Below are 18,009 nucleotides of genomic sequence, written 5' to 3' on the forward strand. Positions count from 1 at the left end.
GAAGTTGCTGTGGCCTCCGGGCCACGAGCTAATGAGGGTGCTTCTTTAGTTCTTAGAATAGCCGTAGCCAGCGTGCGTCGACCTCTCTGCTAGCTTTGGGTTGACCTTTGCTGGCTTGACATCATCGGCGGGCCTATGAGCCCCTGAGTGTGACTTCTTTGAGTTTGGCCCACTGTGGCTTCTGGCCGAGAGGGCTTGTGTGTCCTGGTGCTTGAACCTTCATGGCGTGATGATGTCACGGTCGTCGCGTCTCTATTTCTAGGTGCGGTTGTTGCTCTCTATGAGGAGTTGGCGTGACCTGTGGCTGCGGAAGCGAGATCTGAGTGCAACGCAGTTTGGTCCACTCGACGCGACACGCTTAGGGAGCCTACTTCCTAGGATACATGTGCCTTTGAGTGATAGCTGATAGTCTGCTGAGGCGTGGTGGGCAGTTTGTCCACCATGCAGGACTAAACCCTAATTTCAGGCTTGACTATGTGAGGCGTGGTGTCAGGTAGCCGCCTGATCACTTATGATGGTGCCATGGGGCAGTGGGTGATTTCGTCGCTCATGCGCGCCCTGATGTGTTGTGCTCTGCTGGTTGCAGGGACGCTGCTCGGGGCGTGGTTCTATCGCTGGACCTAGGCTTCCCATGTGGTTGGCCTAGATGGGGTAGAAGCTGGTGATGGACGCTGACCCATTAGTGCGGATAACCTCATGGTTTCCCAAAAGGATGTGGTAGGTTAAGGCCATTCCCTGGGTGAGTTCGTCATGAGCCATGGACTTCTGGCTTCTTGGACAAAAGACCTGGCCATGGTTGGTGATGAGCGATGGTATGGGCCCCCTGTATAGGTGAGCTCTGGGATGCTACTGTGAAGGGCAGTTCAGAGAGTGTGTCCACCGTAGACCGCGGGATCCAGTTCTCCAGAGTAGAGGTTCAGACCGCAACTGAAGGCGGACGTGGGCGCTGGCCCTTTGATGCCGATGAACTCATAGTTTTCACAGTGGATATGGCCACCATGGGCCATTCTACGAGCGACTCCACGAACAGTGCGAGGAGCCATCGCTTCATTCTCAACAATCGAGAGTGCGCGACTATCCCGTACCCAGCGTGCCAACTGTCGGTATTTTGTAAACCAGATTAGTTAATTTATACAATTGCCACGCTGCTTTAGGAAGACGATGGTAACATCCAAAAAATACGAGGATTTATATTGGTTCGGGCCTGAGCCCTATGTCTGTCTCAGAGATGATTGAGTGAGTGTTCCTCGCTTGAATGCTCTGAAGTTCTTACAATAGAGGGTGCAAGAATGGTGGAAGAGGTAGGAGAGCTAGAGCTAGGAGATGGACTGCCCGAAGGAAAGATCCAGGAGCCCTACTACGATGGAGAATGAGTAAAATTGTAGAGGATGTCTCAGAAGGATGCCCTGGCTGCCCTTATATAGAGTTCGGAGCCAGGGCATGTACAAAGAGGAAGGTTCTTCCGATCGAAGGGTCGTGAGCCTAAGGAAGAGCCTAGATAACTAAGCTTGCAAGCTATGTCATCTTGTGATGCATATCCGGGCGTGGTTGTCGTCATGATCTTGTGGCCACATCGTGGCATGGTGTGATGTGGTGCTACTATGCCAGTCGTGGCGGCACTGTAGGCATAATGGTGGTTCATCAGTCGTCCCATGCGACGTGGTCTCCACCATGATCTTCGTCATCGCCTCTTGGTTTCTAGGGCGTCATACAAGAGTTGATAGCTGCCCCGGGTCGTCAATCGCCTTGTTGGCTTGAAGAGCTGAGGGCCACGATCCCAATTGTTGGAGTCATGGTTCCCCTCAGTCTGGATGGCCTCTAAGTCAAGGGCTTCATTGTTGATCCCATCCTGTAGTGGGTAGAATCATACATACGTCCTATCGGACCATATTTGGATGGTGGTCGCCGTACTGGTTGTCACTGCCTGTGGTGTTGTCTTGTCTGCACAGCATGGCATAGGGATGGCGTCTGATCGGACCAAAGATGACCGTTGTCCTCCCGGTCCTTGTGGGGTCAGAGCGGCGTGCTTATTCATGTTAGAGTAGGCACGCTTGGCTAGGCTCGATCTCTCCTTGTTCCTTCCTGGGGTAGGGACTGTGGAGAGGTCGTGCGTCTCTCACGCGCCATGCGGCTAAGGAAGATGGAAGGGGTCGTGGCTAACCCCGGCCATGGCGACTGGCATGGTTCGCTTGGCTCAGCTGGGCCTCGGTTGTTCGGGCCTTCGCTTGCTGTTGTCTCATGGGCCGCTTGGCTTGCTATCTAATCTATGCCTTGAGAAACCCCGGGGCTATAACCCCGACAATCTTGATGAATCCATAGCAACAATCCTGTCCTGTGTATGATAATAATTAATCTTCAATTAATTCATGTTGCAACATATAAAAGTTAGCGGTCGTAAAAATATGGGAACAAGCCACTCCAATCTCATTGTGTCTTGTTAAAGGCACTGACAATGACTGTGATGCTCTGCAATCATAATCAGCCTCAGTTTTACGAAGGCGCGATACGCAGTTCTCATAGTTCTCAACCAAGTTAAGTAATGACATATATATGTCTAGGTGCCTGTGAAGACTTGAATTGAGACTTTCACTTCTCTAGTTACTTTTCATACCTAGGAAAAACTTTCATATTGAAAAGCAGCAGCCCATAGTTTCCTACTCTTGTACATCATTGCAAGCCAATCTCTGTTTGTTGCAGTCTAGTACTCGGAAAGAAAGGCATTCCATTTAGCTTCAAACATTTCTGAACTAGCATGATACAAAAGTGTGAGGAACCCATCCAAGCAGTCGCTATGCAAATGCTTCAGAATATTTTTCTCCACATGGCATGAATAGATGAGATGACTTACACCAAGAAGCACATGTCAAATAGCTTTAATCATGGAGTAGTCGCCATCAGTAATTACTGATTGTGTTTTTTTCTAACACATTGCTTTTAGAAATGCTTGGAGCACCCATACATACAAATCAGCGCGATCATCACAAATGATGCCACAACCAAAAACAGTTGTGTTGCGTGATGGTTGAGCCTAACAAATGGGACAAATGGCATCCTATACCTGTTCATCCGATAACTACTGTCAAAGACGACCACATCAGTAAATGATTGGTAGTCCATACGAGATTGAGTATCACACCAAAATAAGCTCATCAGACGATTGTCATCATCAACTTTATAATCAGAATAAAAATCTAGATCACTCTTCTGCCTCTTCAGCATGAGACCTATAACTGTTCTTGCATCACCTTCTGCGATTCTTGACCTCTTGTTCTTAGAACAATAGTTGTAAATATCCTTAGTAACAATGCCAACTTTGTCATATCCTCCATATCTGCATTGAAAAACATCTCTTATGCCATGCTTACGTATTCCAGCAGCTTCTGTTGACATGATCTCATTTCTATGAAAATCCTTAATCTTCCAGTGAGACCATAGGAACAGAACTTCATCAGGCATAGCTAGACGATGGTTATGCTCATCCACAAAATTATCCACGTACTATACTCCACGAGATATGTGTAGTCTAATATCAAGTAATGCACTCAATCACATCGAGTTAGAGCTCGTGGTGTACAGCTGTAATCCTCCTTGTCCAACCATTTGCCATCTCGCTCCCCTTCTCTACAACACACAAACCGCCTGAAAAAAATTGCCCCTGACTGCTTGCTATGTCTCACTTTCTCCTTTCTAACATTGAAGCCCTTGTCCCTCGCATAATTATTATAGAATGTGAAAGCCTCATCTTCACTTGCAAAAGTCTTATTTTCTATGCTCCAAAAACATTTTTTATACCGGTCTCCAACATCTTCCGTTCTTCTGAACATTTTCTTGTCATAACCAACATTGCTAGCTTCCTGCAAATGAAAATGAATAATGTTTCGCTCAATACTTGACATCAAACATTACTAAATCGGACATCATCAGTTGCAGGAAAGTGATATTGATATTGATTTACCTTTCCATAGTTGGACTCATCACCGGCAGCAGCAGTTATCTCCTCCCCACATAGTTTGTTGTTGTCAAGCAGTAAAATAGTGTGATTTCACAGTGCTACAAGATCAACAGGGACCTCCCCTGATAGTTATTATTGGACAGATTAAGAAATTCTAGCGATCTCAGCTGGCCCAAACTGGAAGGTATCTCACCGCTGAAATTGTTGCCAGACAACAAGAGAAATTTCAGGTTCCTGAGCTCCGTGAGGCCTGAGGGCGACCGACCATAGAGCAAGTTGCCGATCGAGTCTCCTACATACAACTAAAAAAAATAAAAGTAAGATTATTTTTTTTACGATTTTTTTTTTCCGTCTTCGCTCCGCTCCGTGCGATACTGCGCGTCCTCCCCCCCCCAATCGCAGTCAAAAGGAAAGGGGGTCGCGGAAATCACGCAATTGACGTCCTCCATCCGCCCCCTCCGCCACGAGCCCACCTTGTGTGTTGCCGTCTCCTCTGAGCGTAGCCACGGTCAATGAGCGGTGATGGCGGCGGCTCCGGGCACCTAGTGTGGCCACGCTGCAGGCTCCCAAGTGGTCGAGTGAGTTGCAGCGCCGGCGACCTCGTGGACTCAATGATGTTCTCCCATCGTCGGAGATCGGGAAGGCCACCTTGCTCTCGACGTTAAGGAGCACCGGCGGCACCTCATCCACGACGCGCTGTTGTGGCCTCGAGAAGCGAACTGAGTAGGCGGCGGAGATCCGGTCGACCGCAGGCAAGGTGGCTGGCCCAGCAGCAGGCAGGAGGCCGAGCCCCCTCAGATCCCATCGCCAGCAGGCAGGAGGCTGAGGCACCACGCCCCTTTGCGAGCTTCGAGCCGGATGAGGAACGAGCAAATCGACAAGGTGTGCCCTTTCCTCTTCCATAGCTCGATCCCTTCCTACCTCCGTCCAGATCCAACAGATTTTAATATTTTATGCCTCCATCCTCGCCTCTGGCTAGACCACGGACGTCGTCGGCTGCCGCAGCACTGGGCGCGGTCGCCATGTCGCTTGGTGGCAGCTTCGCCTCACACACGGGCACCGCTTTTCTGCCACACGCTTGGCTCCCTGGCAGGGTACAGCGAGCCCTGGAGTCGAGTTCTCCCCTAACGGGCGAGTAGTTTCCCACCGTATATGCTTGCTTGTTTCCAGGTAACATGTGTTCTTCTTTGTAAATCCCAAATTCAAATCAATTTCCATTCCTTTTTTATTCAAATCAATGCATGACCGGCCGCACCACACCCAGCATCAGGTGAAACATCGATTAATGTGCATAAAAAATTGTGTCCCAATCTTGATCTTTTGCGAGATCCAGTAGTATAGTTTGTTGATTAATATGCATAAAAAATTGATTAATTTGATTTCTTGTATTTTTTCTTTTGCAGATTTGGAACATAGGGCACATATCAGTTAGGCTGAGTTTAGTTCGCCCGAATTTGGGCGAGGAATCTAGAATTGAACAGTGTTTCAGCCTTCTTGAACTAAACATGCCTGCAAACTTTGGACCGCCCAAATTCGGCCCATATTGTGTGGACGTAATACCCCCGCCGACGATCGTCCCCATCCTCTCTCGCTCATCCACACTCCTCAGCCACACTCCCAAACCCTAGCACTGGCTCCCTCTCCCACAACGCCGCTCTCCCTCTCCCCCGCCGCTCCTCTCGCCGCCTCCGCTCGAATCCACCGTTCCACCACCAGATCCACCCCATTGTCGGTCGGATCCACCGCGTCCGGTACCGGATCGACCGTGCTTGACCCCGTCGTCGGCGATGGACGGCTTCAACGGCGAAGGGAACGCCTCGGAGTTAAACGTCGGCGCATCCGGCAACGGCTCTGAGTTCGACGTCGCCGGATACGACAACGTCTTCGACTACTACGACGTCCGCCGCACAAGGAACCTCTTCTCCCTGGCACCGCCGGGCTCCGGATCCGGTGCCTACAACTCGTACACCTCCATGCTGCATCCGCTCTCGTCGTCGTCCATCCCGTCCCCAGGCCAGCTGCGTATGTCTCGGCTCAATGTCAATGCAAGCGAAGGTTGGCCACACATCGATGCCTACGAAGGCATCCTTCGCTCCGGCGACGAAGCGAGCGGAATCGGCAGCAGCCGGGGCCCCCTCCCGTCCGTTTGCCTGCCAGCAGCGGTGGGGTGCACACGGCTCCCGTGCATCATCAGCGCCGAGCTGCATCCAGGTCGCGCGGTGCCCGTCGTCGCGGCGCGGGTCATGCAGTGGCCGGCGACAACAACCCTCCCGTCTCGGTACATCTCGCTTCCCATTTGCACGTTTCGAATCGAAGTTCTGCCTTTGTGTTTACATTATTCCCTATCGTGTTCCATGGCTCGATTTGTAATGCTTAGTTTCATACGAGGTATTGTTCATGCATTGCTTGTCCATTAAAATGTCCACAAAATGAGATAACCAAGGCAAAGTGGAACAAAGATGATACTAAGAAGTTTTGTGAGATTTACTGCACCCAAATTGATTTGGGTAACTGCAAGAATGGCAACATGACCAAATGGGGGTGGAAAGATGTCCAGGACAGGTTTCGAGCTGCGACTGGTAAGCTTCATGACAGTGAGCAGTTCGGCCATAAGTACATACAGTTGAAACAGCTTTGGCTTTTCATCGAGGACCTTCGGCACAAGGCCACAGGCTTGGGAAGAAGAGAAGATGGCTCTGTGGTTGCTTCTGACAAGTGGTGGGAAGACCATTGCAAGGTTCATGAGCTTTGTACTCATCTATTGTTGCTCTGTGGTTCCCATCTATTGTTGATTCTGACAGTACGTGGGTGGTTGTTTGCACTACAGGGGAAACAAGACTAGATGGAACTTCAAAGATGGATGGCCAGAATACATTGATGAATTGGACCGCATGTTCGCCAGAGTTGCCGTGAACGGAGAAACCTCATTTGTTCCTGGGGTGAGCCGCCGCCTTCACTACATTAGTAGCGGCGAAGAAGAAGAAGATCATGACCAGGTCACCCCTCTGAGCCGTGCGACCCCAGTCAGCTCTGGAAGCAAGAGGAGCAGCAGCACTTGCAGCAGTGCATCATCTCCCAGCAAGAAGTCCAAGAGCGCAGCTGTTCGGTCCATGGATGCCAACATGAGCAGGTTCAACTCCAGTTATGAGAATAGGACCGCAATGATGCAAAATTGCTGGAAGGAGAGGCAACAACAGGTTGCGGCTCTTGATGAGGAGAAGAACATCAAGAAACAAGAATAGAAATTGGTTGCGGCTGCAGCAAGAGAGGTTGGGGCGCACAAGGTACAAGGGCTGCAGCAAGTGAGATTGAGAATATGCAATAAAGTGTGTAGAGCTTACAGTTGTTCATGCGATTGTGCATGACAACGTACTGGGGGCATGCAAAATTTCCATCATGACAACATGGCTTGTCACACAATACTATGTTGCCTGCTGCATGCACTTCCATCACAGTATCACACACATGCAGATGTTTCAGTCTGATGAGTAGTATATGATGCCCTAGAACACCTCACAGAAGAGAAGACCCAGCATGTGACAAGCCATGCACAACGTACTGCACATTTCCTGGCATAGTATGCAGAATTTGGGTAAACAGTAACTCCAAAGTTTGGGGGTGCAGAATTTGGGAACTAAACAAGGGCTTAGTGTGCTTGCAGCGCGTCATGACTCATCGTCAGCTCCTGCCGTGAACTCCCAGAGAAAGGAGTGGCAACTCGCCTGGCGATGCTGTTGCCACTGTCAGCCCATCGCCACCGCCTCTCCTACGTGTGCTCCTCCAACACTGCTGGTAGATCCAGGTGCCCCTTCCCCAGACCCCCTTCCCCATCTCAACGTTTGCACCATCTCCTACTCCTCACCCTTCCCTTCTTGATTCTATTTGATGATTCAAGTGCAGGATGTGTTCCCTGCAAGTGTTCGATTATCGGCGTAGGCCGTGGCCAAGAGCTCCTCTTCAAGTGCAGCAAGGTGAGTTTGTGGATGTGGTGCAAGCCTCAAGATTCACGTTCAAAAAAGCATCGTTGGAGGATGATGACAAGGTACTGATCCAGGCAAACCAGGGGCACAGTATGTTCTCTGCCGAAAATTTACTCTGCTAAATAATATAGTTGTTTCTACAAAGCAGCATGCATTTCGCATGTTCACTTTTTCCTTTTAACTTTGCGTAAGATGGAAATGTTTTCGGCAGAATATTACAACTTGCATTCCTATAATTTTAAGAGATGTAATATTCTTCCAAACTGGAAGACCTTCAGTGTGAAGGGACGCCTAAGAGGGGGGGGTGAATTAGGCAACTTAAAATTCTAACTCTAAATTATGGCCCCTTTTTCTAACCTTAGCAAAACCTATGCAAAAGATAAACTATCTAAATGTGCAACTATAGTTTTACTAGTGTGTTGCTATCTCTACTGCAAAAGGAGTAATACAATCAATGTAAATGCGAAAGCTAAAGAACAAGGTAGAGATATGTAAACTCCCGTCGATGACTTTGGTATTTTTACCGAGGCATCGAGAAGCGCGCAAGCTTCCCCCTAGTCCTCGTTGGAGCCCCTCGCAAGAAATCCCTCGCAAGGGCCAAGCTCCTGGTCGAGTAACTCCGTGGATAGCCTCGGGCCTTCCCCACATGCAAGTGGGTCTCCGACATGTCTTTTGGCAAGCCTCTCCCGGATGCTCCCTGCTGTCTTCACTATCAAGCTTCCGGTCGAAACATCGCGGGCCTTGTTCCCTCTGGTACACGGTGGCGGCCACACCACAAATGTGGTTGGTGTGATCTCGTAAGACTACAAACCCCTCTAATGTACAACAATGGTGCACGCAAGCACCGAGTGGTAAGAGGTATGCAAACCTCACTAAACACTAGGCCTAAACCTAGAGCAAGCGCATAAGCGGTGGTCTAATCAACCTAAGCACTTCGCAAAGCACCTACGCTAATCACCTAATAAAACACTAAGCACTATACAAGTAAAGATCGCTAAAATGGTGTATCAACACCCTTGTATGTTTTCTTAGCTCCACTCCACTCATTTGGCCGGTTGGGGTTGTATTTATAAGCCCCACTGAGAAAGTAGCCGTTGGGGACAAAATTTCGCTTTTCTGCTACTGACCGGACGCTGATCACGTCCTGATCAGATGCGTCTAGTCGTCCCGACCGTTGGAGCCATGATCCACTGATCGGACGCTGCCAGCGTCCGGTCACATGCTACCGGACGCGTCCAGTCGCATTTTCGCCGCTCTAGAACCTCTCTGTACTCAATCGGACTATGTTGTCCTGTGTTCGATCGATCTACCGCCAGCGTTCGGTCCAGCATCCAGTCACGCCTATTGCTGAGCCTCTTGATCGGAGCGTCTGGTCACTTTCCTCCGGCGTCTAGTCCAACGTCCGGTCACCTCTGTGAGCTTGTTTCTTCGTGATCTCGTACGGCTTGGTTCCTATCTTCGTGCTTGGACTTTGCTTGATATGTTGGGTCTTCTCTTGTGCTTCTAGGGTCTTGCTTATGGTGTTGATCATCGAATCATCATGTTGTCTTTGTCCAAGTCACGTCTTTCATCCTATTGAACTACAAAACAATCACTTGCAACTTCATTAGTCCAATTTGGCTGTGTTGATCATCAAACACCAAAATCCAAAGTAAATGGGCCAAGGGTCTATTTTTCTTACAATCTCTCCCCTTTTTGGTGATTGATAACAACACGACCAAAGCAAGTAAATAATAAAAAATTGTAATTTTAAAATCTATCTACTTGCTAGGATGCAATGAAAGGGGCAAGGTTATATGATGCTAAAAGATACTACTTGTAAGACTAAAAGATACTACATAAAAACTTATCTTGCCCCCTTGCAAATGTCCCCATGTGGCATTATGGATTTAAGCCTTGCTTCCTACAAATTCTCCCCATTACATAGGCAATCCATAATCCACTATTCTCCCTTTCTCGAACCATTACCACTTGTAGACACCACTTGTAGATCATTATCACTTTGTAAATTATCATGATCTAGCTTTTGGTCCTACACATTAATGTTTGCTTTTGGTTCTCTAAATTCTCTCTCTTTAGAATCAAACACCGAAAAGGAAGACATTAGTAGCACAAGGAAGGGTCAAACTTTGTGATCCTTTGTATGTAGAGTGGAATAGGTCATAAAATTTGACTCTCACATTATATAGATTAAGCTTCCCCTAAATATATGCATACATATGGTAGAAGGCAAAGTATATGCATAATTAGCAAATTATTGCTCAAGGGAATTTTAATCTATATAATGCATGGATAAAGCATATAAATGTTAAAATGAAATCAACATGATGATATCGGTTTACAAATACCACATGTGGAAACCAATTTGATTTCTACCACTTGCAATAGGTGGTGGATATTTGAAGTATGATGCTTAACTCTGGGGACTCCATTTTCCTTGCGATGAGACTACTACACACATGATAAGCTTGAAAATATGTTAGTCTTAAAGCATCCAACTTGTAGAGTAACCTCCCCCTAAATTTGTGCATACAAGTATGGAATACTTGTAGGAAACATGCACATTGATTTAGAATAAAAAATACTACTTGAAAGATGACATCACATGAATGTGAGTCATTTTCGAAGGCAATATTCGGGAGAAACTATCTACAAGTTGGTCTATGGCACATATTAGATGAACAATCGAAAGATAAACTATGTGCCATGCTCCTAAACAATTTTAAACCATGTAGGTTTGCTCTAAGGGTTAAGAATGAAACCGAGCAAGCCTACCATAAGATATACCTAGTGTATGCATAACAAAAGATATAAGCATACAAATGCAAATATAGGCATGAAAAAGTAACTAGATGCTTAAAGATACCAATTTGTAAGAAATACCACTTGTAGGAAATGCAAATTGATACTACTTGAAGGAAATTGAATCTAGTTACCTAATATGGGAAGGGAAATTTGGGTTCATAGTATTCACTAACCCACTTGGCAATGATCTTGTCCATCATGATGCACCCCATGAAATGCACCCAAGTCTCCAAATTCCTCGAAGTCCATTGGACTTCTCACTTCCCTTTCGGGATCCAAACCTTCTTGGTGTTCTTCATGTTAGAAATGATTTCCTTTGGCACCTAAAAGCGTTTGACTCCATTGTTGGCTTGCTTGTTTACCTTGATGGCCACCACCTTGTCATTTTTTTCTTCTTTAACAACTATGGTGTAGAGGCCTTTTTGTCCACCTTGTTGGTGTAGGTGTTGGAGAGCTTGCTTGTTTGCTTCTTCTCTTTCTTCTTTGCTCCTCCCCCATTCTTCACCTTGCACTCATAGGACTTGTGACCTTCCTTGTGGCACATGTAGCAAACCACGGTTTGTCCTTCATCAAGCTTCTTCACTTCCTTGATGGTATTATCTTGATGAAGTTGGGCTTGCTTCGTCTTGCCTTTCACTTGAGTCAAGTCCTTGGTGATGCGAGCTACTTCTTGCTTGAGTTGCTCATTCTCCTTTGCAACCTCTTGTGTGCATGTATCTACAACAATTTTCTCAACACAAACTTGGTTGCACAAAGATGAGTCTAAACATAAGTCATTATAAGAAGTAGAAGCATCCTTTTTAGGCATGTTAAAGATAGAGCTTTTCCTTTTAGATGCCTTGGTGGGGGTTGTACTAACGGCTTCAAGATTAGCAACTTTATAGTTAGCTCATCATAATGTTTGCACATGATTTCTATTTTAGCAAGCAAACTTTTATAAGCATCTTGTGAGCTAGCTAACTTTTCTTTTAATCTTTTATTTTTCTTTACAAGTTGCTCATCATTGATTGTGCATGCATTTGTTGTTGCATTAGCCTTAAGTTGCTCAATTTTAGTAGATAGTTCAACATTGAGATTAGCAAAGTTCTCATATTATTCAAGCAAAGTTTTGTATGCTTCTTATGAACTATTTAGCTTTTCTTTTAATTTTTCGAGCTTCTTTTGTTGACTAGTGCAAACTTTAGCATAATTAAGATTTTGTTGCACAATTTCATCATAAGAAGGCATTTCATCATTACTATCACTCTCACTAGAGGATGAGCTTTAGTTACCTCGTGCCATAAGGCACACACGAGAAGAGCTTGATGATAAGTGCTTGTGGCCTCGCCTCTTGTGATGGTGTTCTTCACTTGAAGAATCATCCCATGATCTTATTGATGTGAGGGCTTGGTTCTTGCACACCTTCTTCTGTCTTGGGTGTGGGCTTGTTTGGACAAACTTCCACAAAGTACCCCAACTCGCCACATCCATAACATCCTCTCTTTCTTTGCTCATTTATTTGATTGGTAAAAATGAGATCTTGGATTTGGATGGCACACCCTTGACATTGAGCCTTTGGATCATCTTCTCCACCTTGTTGATTACTTTGATTGATTCTTCACCAAGGTCGGAGGTGGAGGAGGAAGATTCATCATCTTCACTTGAATCTTCATCATCCTCATTTTCTTCTTTATCTTCACTTGAGGAGCTTGAGCTTGAGCTTGTCTCAACTTGCTTGCCCTTCATCTTCTTTTTCTTGCTACATGCAAGAGCTTTGCCTTTGCTCGATGAAGAGGCTTCACCTTGAACCATCTTACATGACATTTCAAATGCCACTATCTTGCCAATGACTATGCCTAGGGTCATGGTGCTCAAGTTCTCCATGTTGTGAAGGATGGTGATGATGCTTGCATATTTCTTTTGTGGCAGCATGGAGATGATCTTCCTCACGATGTCTGCATCATCTAGCTTTATTAATCCTATTGAATGGAGCTCATTGATAATTAGATTCAAACGAGAATACATGTCACGAACGAGCTCATCATCATTCATTGTAAAGGAGATATAATTTTGTTTAGCTAGACAATATTTTTACTCATTGTGGGGGTATGGCCCCCGGTATCCTCAAGACAAGACATGGGCCGCACCATCAGAGGTGGCCCAGCCCACAAGATCAAGGCGTGCACGGCGCTGCTCGGCGTGCACTGCAAGACATTGTATAGTACAAATAGGATACTTTCCTTATAACCCTGCCCCTCTAGAGTATATAAGGAGAGGCAGGGGTCCCATAGCGAGCAAGCTACTTGGTCATCCAGATCAATACAATACACCAAAGACACATGACGTAGGGTATTACGTCAATCAGACAGCCCAAACATGTCTAAATCGTTGTCTCTGTGCCTTGTGTCACCATCCGGTTCCTGATTACGTGCACCCCCATCGACAAATCTACCATCGCGGGATACCCCTCGGTGGACTGCCGACGATATTCTATCGATAGTTGGCGCACCAGGTAGGGGTATGCGCTTGATCCATGGCGAGCCAGATGGACCTCAAATCAACAGCGTGTTCTCATCATCAATCTCATGGAGATCCATGCCGGTCCACGACGATGATTCATCGCTGGCTACATCAGCCCCCATGATAGTAGATCTGATCTCGGAACCACCTCTGAGGTCGTCTTCACCAACAACACACCGCTCACCAGGCGCTCGCCGTCAATGCCAACCAGATAACACCATACGTCGCTGACCAGACGCTCTGTCAAAGCTAAGTCACGCTTTAATATTTTTCAAAATATTCTCCAATCTTCGTATATCGCCATAATATTTCTCCGAGCTGTTTTCTCCATATTTGCTCTTCAAACGATTTTCTAAACCCTCGAACAGTCACGTTGATGCTCGGACGCCTCCAGAGACGGCCCTGTCTTCGACTCCTCCCTACATGTGCTACGGGCTCTATGCTCTACGTTATGGGTGGTCGGCAGTGGCTCCTTAGTCACGCTTGTTCCTCCTACATGTGCATGGGCTCCACGCTCAATGTTATGGACTATGGCCTAGCTAGGGCTGGAGACTCAGTTACACACTAATTATTTGGGCGGTTTAAATTAAACATAAATATATTTTCATGTCAACTGATCGCCGAAATGATACGCCATTTCATCACCATTGCTGATTTTTCTCTAGAGTTCATTTATTTTTACATCATGTACTACCCGTTCTATATGTTTGTATTGCAAGATCATCATCCAGGTGATCAGACCACCTGGTGCTCGGACTTCTCCACCGATCAACTAGTCAGACCGCTTGGTTCATGGACTCTGTCGCCGACCAATTGATCGGACTGTTCGCCGATCGCTTCTACTCAATGCTCACTTCGCCGTCGACTAGTTGACAAGACTGTTTGTCGCTCATGCTTCATCGCCAGCTACACCGGTTACTCCTCGGTGCATGGATACTTCGTGCTTGAGGACTAAGTGGGCACACTTCACTACACGGACGTCGTCAGCTATGTCGGTGCTCGGACCTCACCGCCTACGCCGGGGACGCCTTGGTGCTCAGACCTCGCCGCCTACGCTGAGGACTCCTTGGTGCTCGAACATCGCCATCTTCACCGGGGACTCCTTGGTGCTCGGACATCGCCGCCTATGAGCGACGCTAGGGACTCCTCGCTCCTTGGTGCTCGATCATCGCCAGCGACGCCGGGGACTCCTCACTCCTCGGTGCTTGATCATCACTAGCGAAGCCTGGGACTTCTCACTCCTCGGTGCTCGGTCATTACCAGCGACATCGGGGACTCCTCGCTCCTCGGTCATCCCAGCTCCGCCGGGGACTCCTAGGTGCTCGGACATCGCCACCTACGTCGGGGACTCCTCGGTGCTCGGTCATCGCCGGCGACGCTGGGGACTGCTTGCTCCTTGGTGCTCGGACATCGCCAGCGACACCGGGGACTCCTCACTCCTCGGTGCTCGGTCATCACCAACGACGCCGGGGACTCCTCGGTGCTCGAATCTTGCTATGTCTCATCGGTGTGCTATCAAGCTGCTCCATGCTATTCGGATCAAGGTGCTGATCTTGGGCAGCGCGTCTGGGGTCTTGATACACGCATGTCAGATGACGTCGGCAAGCTTTCAGACTTCTTTAACCCTGCTACAAGATTCATTCTTCATCTTCAAGCAGGCTCGGGGACTAAGTGGGCACACTTCATCTTGCGGTGAATGTGCTTGTTCTCATCTTGAGGCTACGCCCGAGGACTAGCTACCTGCTCGACTGGTCTTCTACTTTCTAACCCTGGCACCACGTGACTACGTCACCTACTGTTAGGCTCGGGGACTAGTTGTGGGGGTATGGCCCCTGATATCCTCAAGACAAGACATGGGCCGCACCATCAGAGGTGGCCCAGCCCACAAGATCAAGGCGTGCACGGCGCTGCTCGGCGTGCACCGCAAGACATAGTATAGTACCAAATAGGATACTTTCCTTGTAACCTTACCCCTCTAGAGTATATAAGGAGAGGCAGGGGTCCCCTAGCGAGCAAGCTACTTGGTCGTCCAGATCAATACAATACACCAAAGACACAGGACGTAGGGTATTACGTCGATCAGACGGCCCGAACCTGTCTAAATTGCTGTCTCTGTGCCTTGTGTCACCTTCCGGTTCCTGATTACGTGCACCCCCACCGACAAATCTACCATCGCGGGATACCCCTCGGTGGACTGCCGATGATATTCTGTCGACACTCATGGACATTACTTGTCCCATCATTGAGCTCTTGAAGTTTTAACCAAATTTCATGTGTCGTATTTAAAGTGAACACTTGGTTAAACACATCCATGCTAAATGATTCAAACACGCAATTCTTAACTCTAGCATTGAAATGAATTTTATTTTCTTCACTCTTTGTGGGTTTATCGGGATTCTTAATGGGTTTCATCCCATCATGAGTGACTCTCCAAACACCCAAATCAACCGCCTCAAGTTAGCAAGCCATTCTAGCTTTATAATAGGGGAAGTTAGTGCCATCAAAGTGTGGAGACCTAGAGGTATTCATCCCAACCACTCTAAATAGCGCCGGCTCAACGACGGTTAAGCCAAAGGTCCAAATTGAGCCAAACGACTCTGATACCAATTGAAGGGGACCGTGACGCCTAAGAGGGGGGGGGGGTGAATTAGGCAACTTAAAATTCTAACTCTAAACTATGCCCCCTTTTTCTAACCTTAGCAAAACCTATACAAAAGATAAGCTATCTAAATGTGCAACTATGGTTTTGCTAGTGTGTTGCTATCTCTACCGCAAAAGGAGTAATACAATCAATGTAAATGCGAAAGCTAAAGAGCAAGATAGAGATATGCAAACTCTCATCGACGACTTCAATATTTTTACCGAGGTATCAAGAAGCACGTAAGCTTCTCCCTAGTTCTTGTTGGAGCCCGTCGCAAGGAATCTCTCACAAGGGCCAAGCTCCCAGTCGGGTAACTCCGTGGATAGCCTTGGACCTTCCCCACGCGCAAGTGGGTCTCCGACGTACCTTCCGGCAAGCCTCTCTAGGATGCTCTCCGCCGTCTTCACTATCAAGCTTCTGGCCGAAATGTCGCGGGCCTTGTTCCCTCTGGTACACGGTGGCGGCCACACGACAAATGCGGTTGGTGTGATCTCGCAAGACTATAAGCCCCTCTGATGTACAACAATGGTGCACACAAGAACCGAGTGATAAGAGGTATGCAAACCTCACTAAACACTAGGCCTAAACCTAGAGCAAGCGCATAAGTAGTGGTCTAATCAACCTAAGCACTTTGCAAAGCACCTACGCTAATCACCTAATAAAACACTAAGCACTATGCAAGTGGAGATCACTAAAATGGTGTATCAACACCCTTGGTATGTTTCCTTAGCTCCACTCCACTCATTTCACCGGTTGGGGGTTGTATTTATAAGCCCCACTGAGAAAATAGCCGTTGGGGACAAAATCCCACTTTTTTGCTACTGACCGGACGCTGATCACGTCCTGATCAGACGCGTTCGGTCGTCCCGATCGTTGGAGCCGTGATCCACTAATCGGACACTGTCAGCGTCTGGTCGCATTTTCGCTGCTCTGGAACCTCTCTATACTCAACCGGACTCTACTGTCCTACGTCTGATCGTTCTGCCGCTAGCATCCGGTCACGCCTATTGCCAAGCCTCTTGATTAGAGCATCTGGTCACTTTCCTCCGGCGTCCGGTCCAACGTTCGGTCATCTATGTGAGCTCGTTTCTTCACGATCTTGCGTATGGCTTGGTTTCTATCTTCATGCTTGGACTTTGCTTGATATCTTGGGTCTTCTCTTATGCTTCTAGGGTCTTGCTTATGGTGTTGATCATTGGATCATCACGTTGTCTTCGTCCAAGTCACATCTTGCATCCTATTGAAGTACAAAACAATCACTTGCAACTTCATTAGTCCAATTTGGTTGTGTTGATCATCAAACACCAAAATCTAAAGTAAATGGACCAAGGGTCCATTTTCCTTACACAATGTTTAGAGTTCAAACTATGTCTATGATGGTTTGCTAGGTATTTATTTGTTCAACTACTTAATGTTTCAAATTTCTTTCACATATGTGTTGAATGCTTTAAGCATAAAATTGGATATTGATATTTGATACTATTTGTTCCATACACAGTTATGTTTCCATGTTGTATGAGTACCATACACAGTTATGTTTCCATGTTGGACTTTTCCATACTCTAACATAACCTTCTTTAAGTGATCCTTTATAAGTTTTGTTTTCTCCTAACATTATGAGAACAGCAAGGCAAGATAAACAGATGTTCAAAAACTGAGTTAGGCAAGGTAAATATCTCATGTCCACGGTGTTGACTGCTCTGCAGGTAAATGTTGGTTTATTCAAAAACTGAGTTAGGCCTTGTTTTGGATATTATCGGATTCAACTTAATCCACATGTGTTGGGATGGATAGGAGTGGACAAGTTCCACTCCTATCCACCTCAACACATGTGGATTCATAAGGATTCAACTACATCCAAACAAGGCCTTAGGAATATCTCACCCAGTGGCATCCAGGTCAGTCAATTCCATTAGTTTATTCCTTGGCGGGAATTTGAGAAGCTTTAGGGTGATGGTTAATGACGCCTATTGTGTTGCTCGAAGATTTGAAGATGGAACTGCAGTGTTTAGGGAAATGTGGGAATTGCTAGGAGATTTGAAGATGCAATTGCAGTGTTTAGAAAAATGTGGGGATCTGAAGATGTAGTTGAACCATCGACATTTATATTTATCACATCAAAACTTGAATTT

At 46.9% G+C, this 18,009-nt stretch overlaps 1 protein-coding gene across 2 annotated transcripts; it reads left to right on the forward strand.

Moving 5' to 3' along the window:
- Nucleotides 1-4,431: 4,431 nt before the first annotated feature.
- On the forward strand, nt 4,432-8,382 carry LOC136551767 (uncharacterized). Of its 2 annotated transcripts, none has more exons than XR_010782667.1 (5): nt 4,432-4,834; nt 4,932-5,122; nt 5,356-6,689; nt 6,780-7,754; nt 7,853-8,382. XR_010782667.1 is itself a non-coding variant. In XM_066543309.1 (5 exons), the coding sequence occupies exons 3-4, from the start codon at nt 5,740-5,742 to the stop codon at nt 6,367-6,369; spliced, it is 531 nt and encodes a 176-aa protein (XP_066399406.1). In that variant the 5' UTR covers nt 4,432-4,834; nt 4,932-5,122; nt 5,356-5,739; the 3' UTR covers nt 6,370-6,689; nt 6,780-8,382. The 2 variants fall into 2 exon arrangements, 1 of the variants encoding a protein (XP_066399406.1); XM_066543309.1 differs by having other exon boundaries at nt 5,356-6,230; nt 6,330-6,689; nt 6,780-8,382.
- The last annotated feature ends 9,627 nt before the right edge of the window (nt 8,383-18,009 follow it).

This window comes from Miscanthus floridulus, chromosome 4 (assembly GCF_019320115.1).
Source record: "Miscanthus floridulus cultivar M001 chromosome 4, ASM1932011v1, whole genome shotgun sequence".
Classification (NCBI taxonomy): domain Eukaryota; kingdom Viridiplantae; phylum Streptophyta; class Magnoliopsida; order Poales; family Poaceae; genus Miscanthus; species Miscanthus floridulus.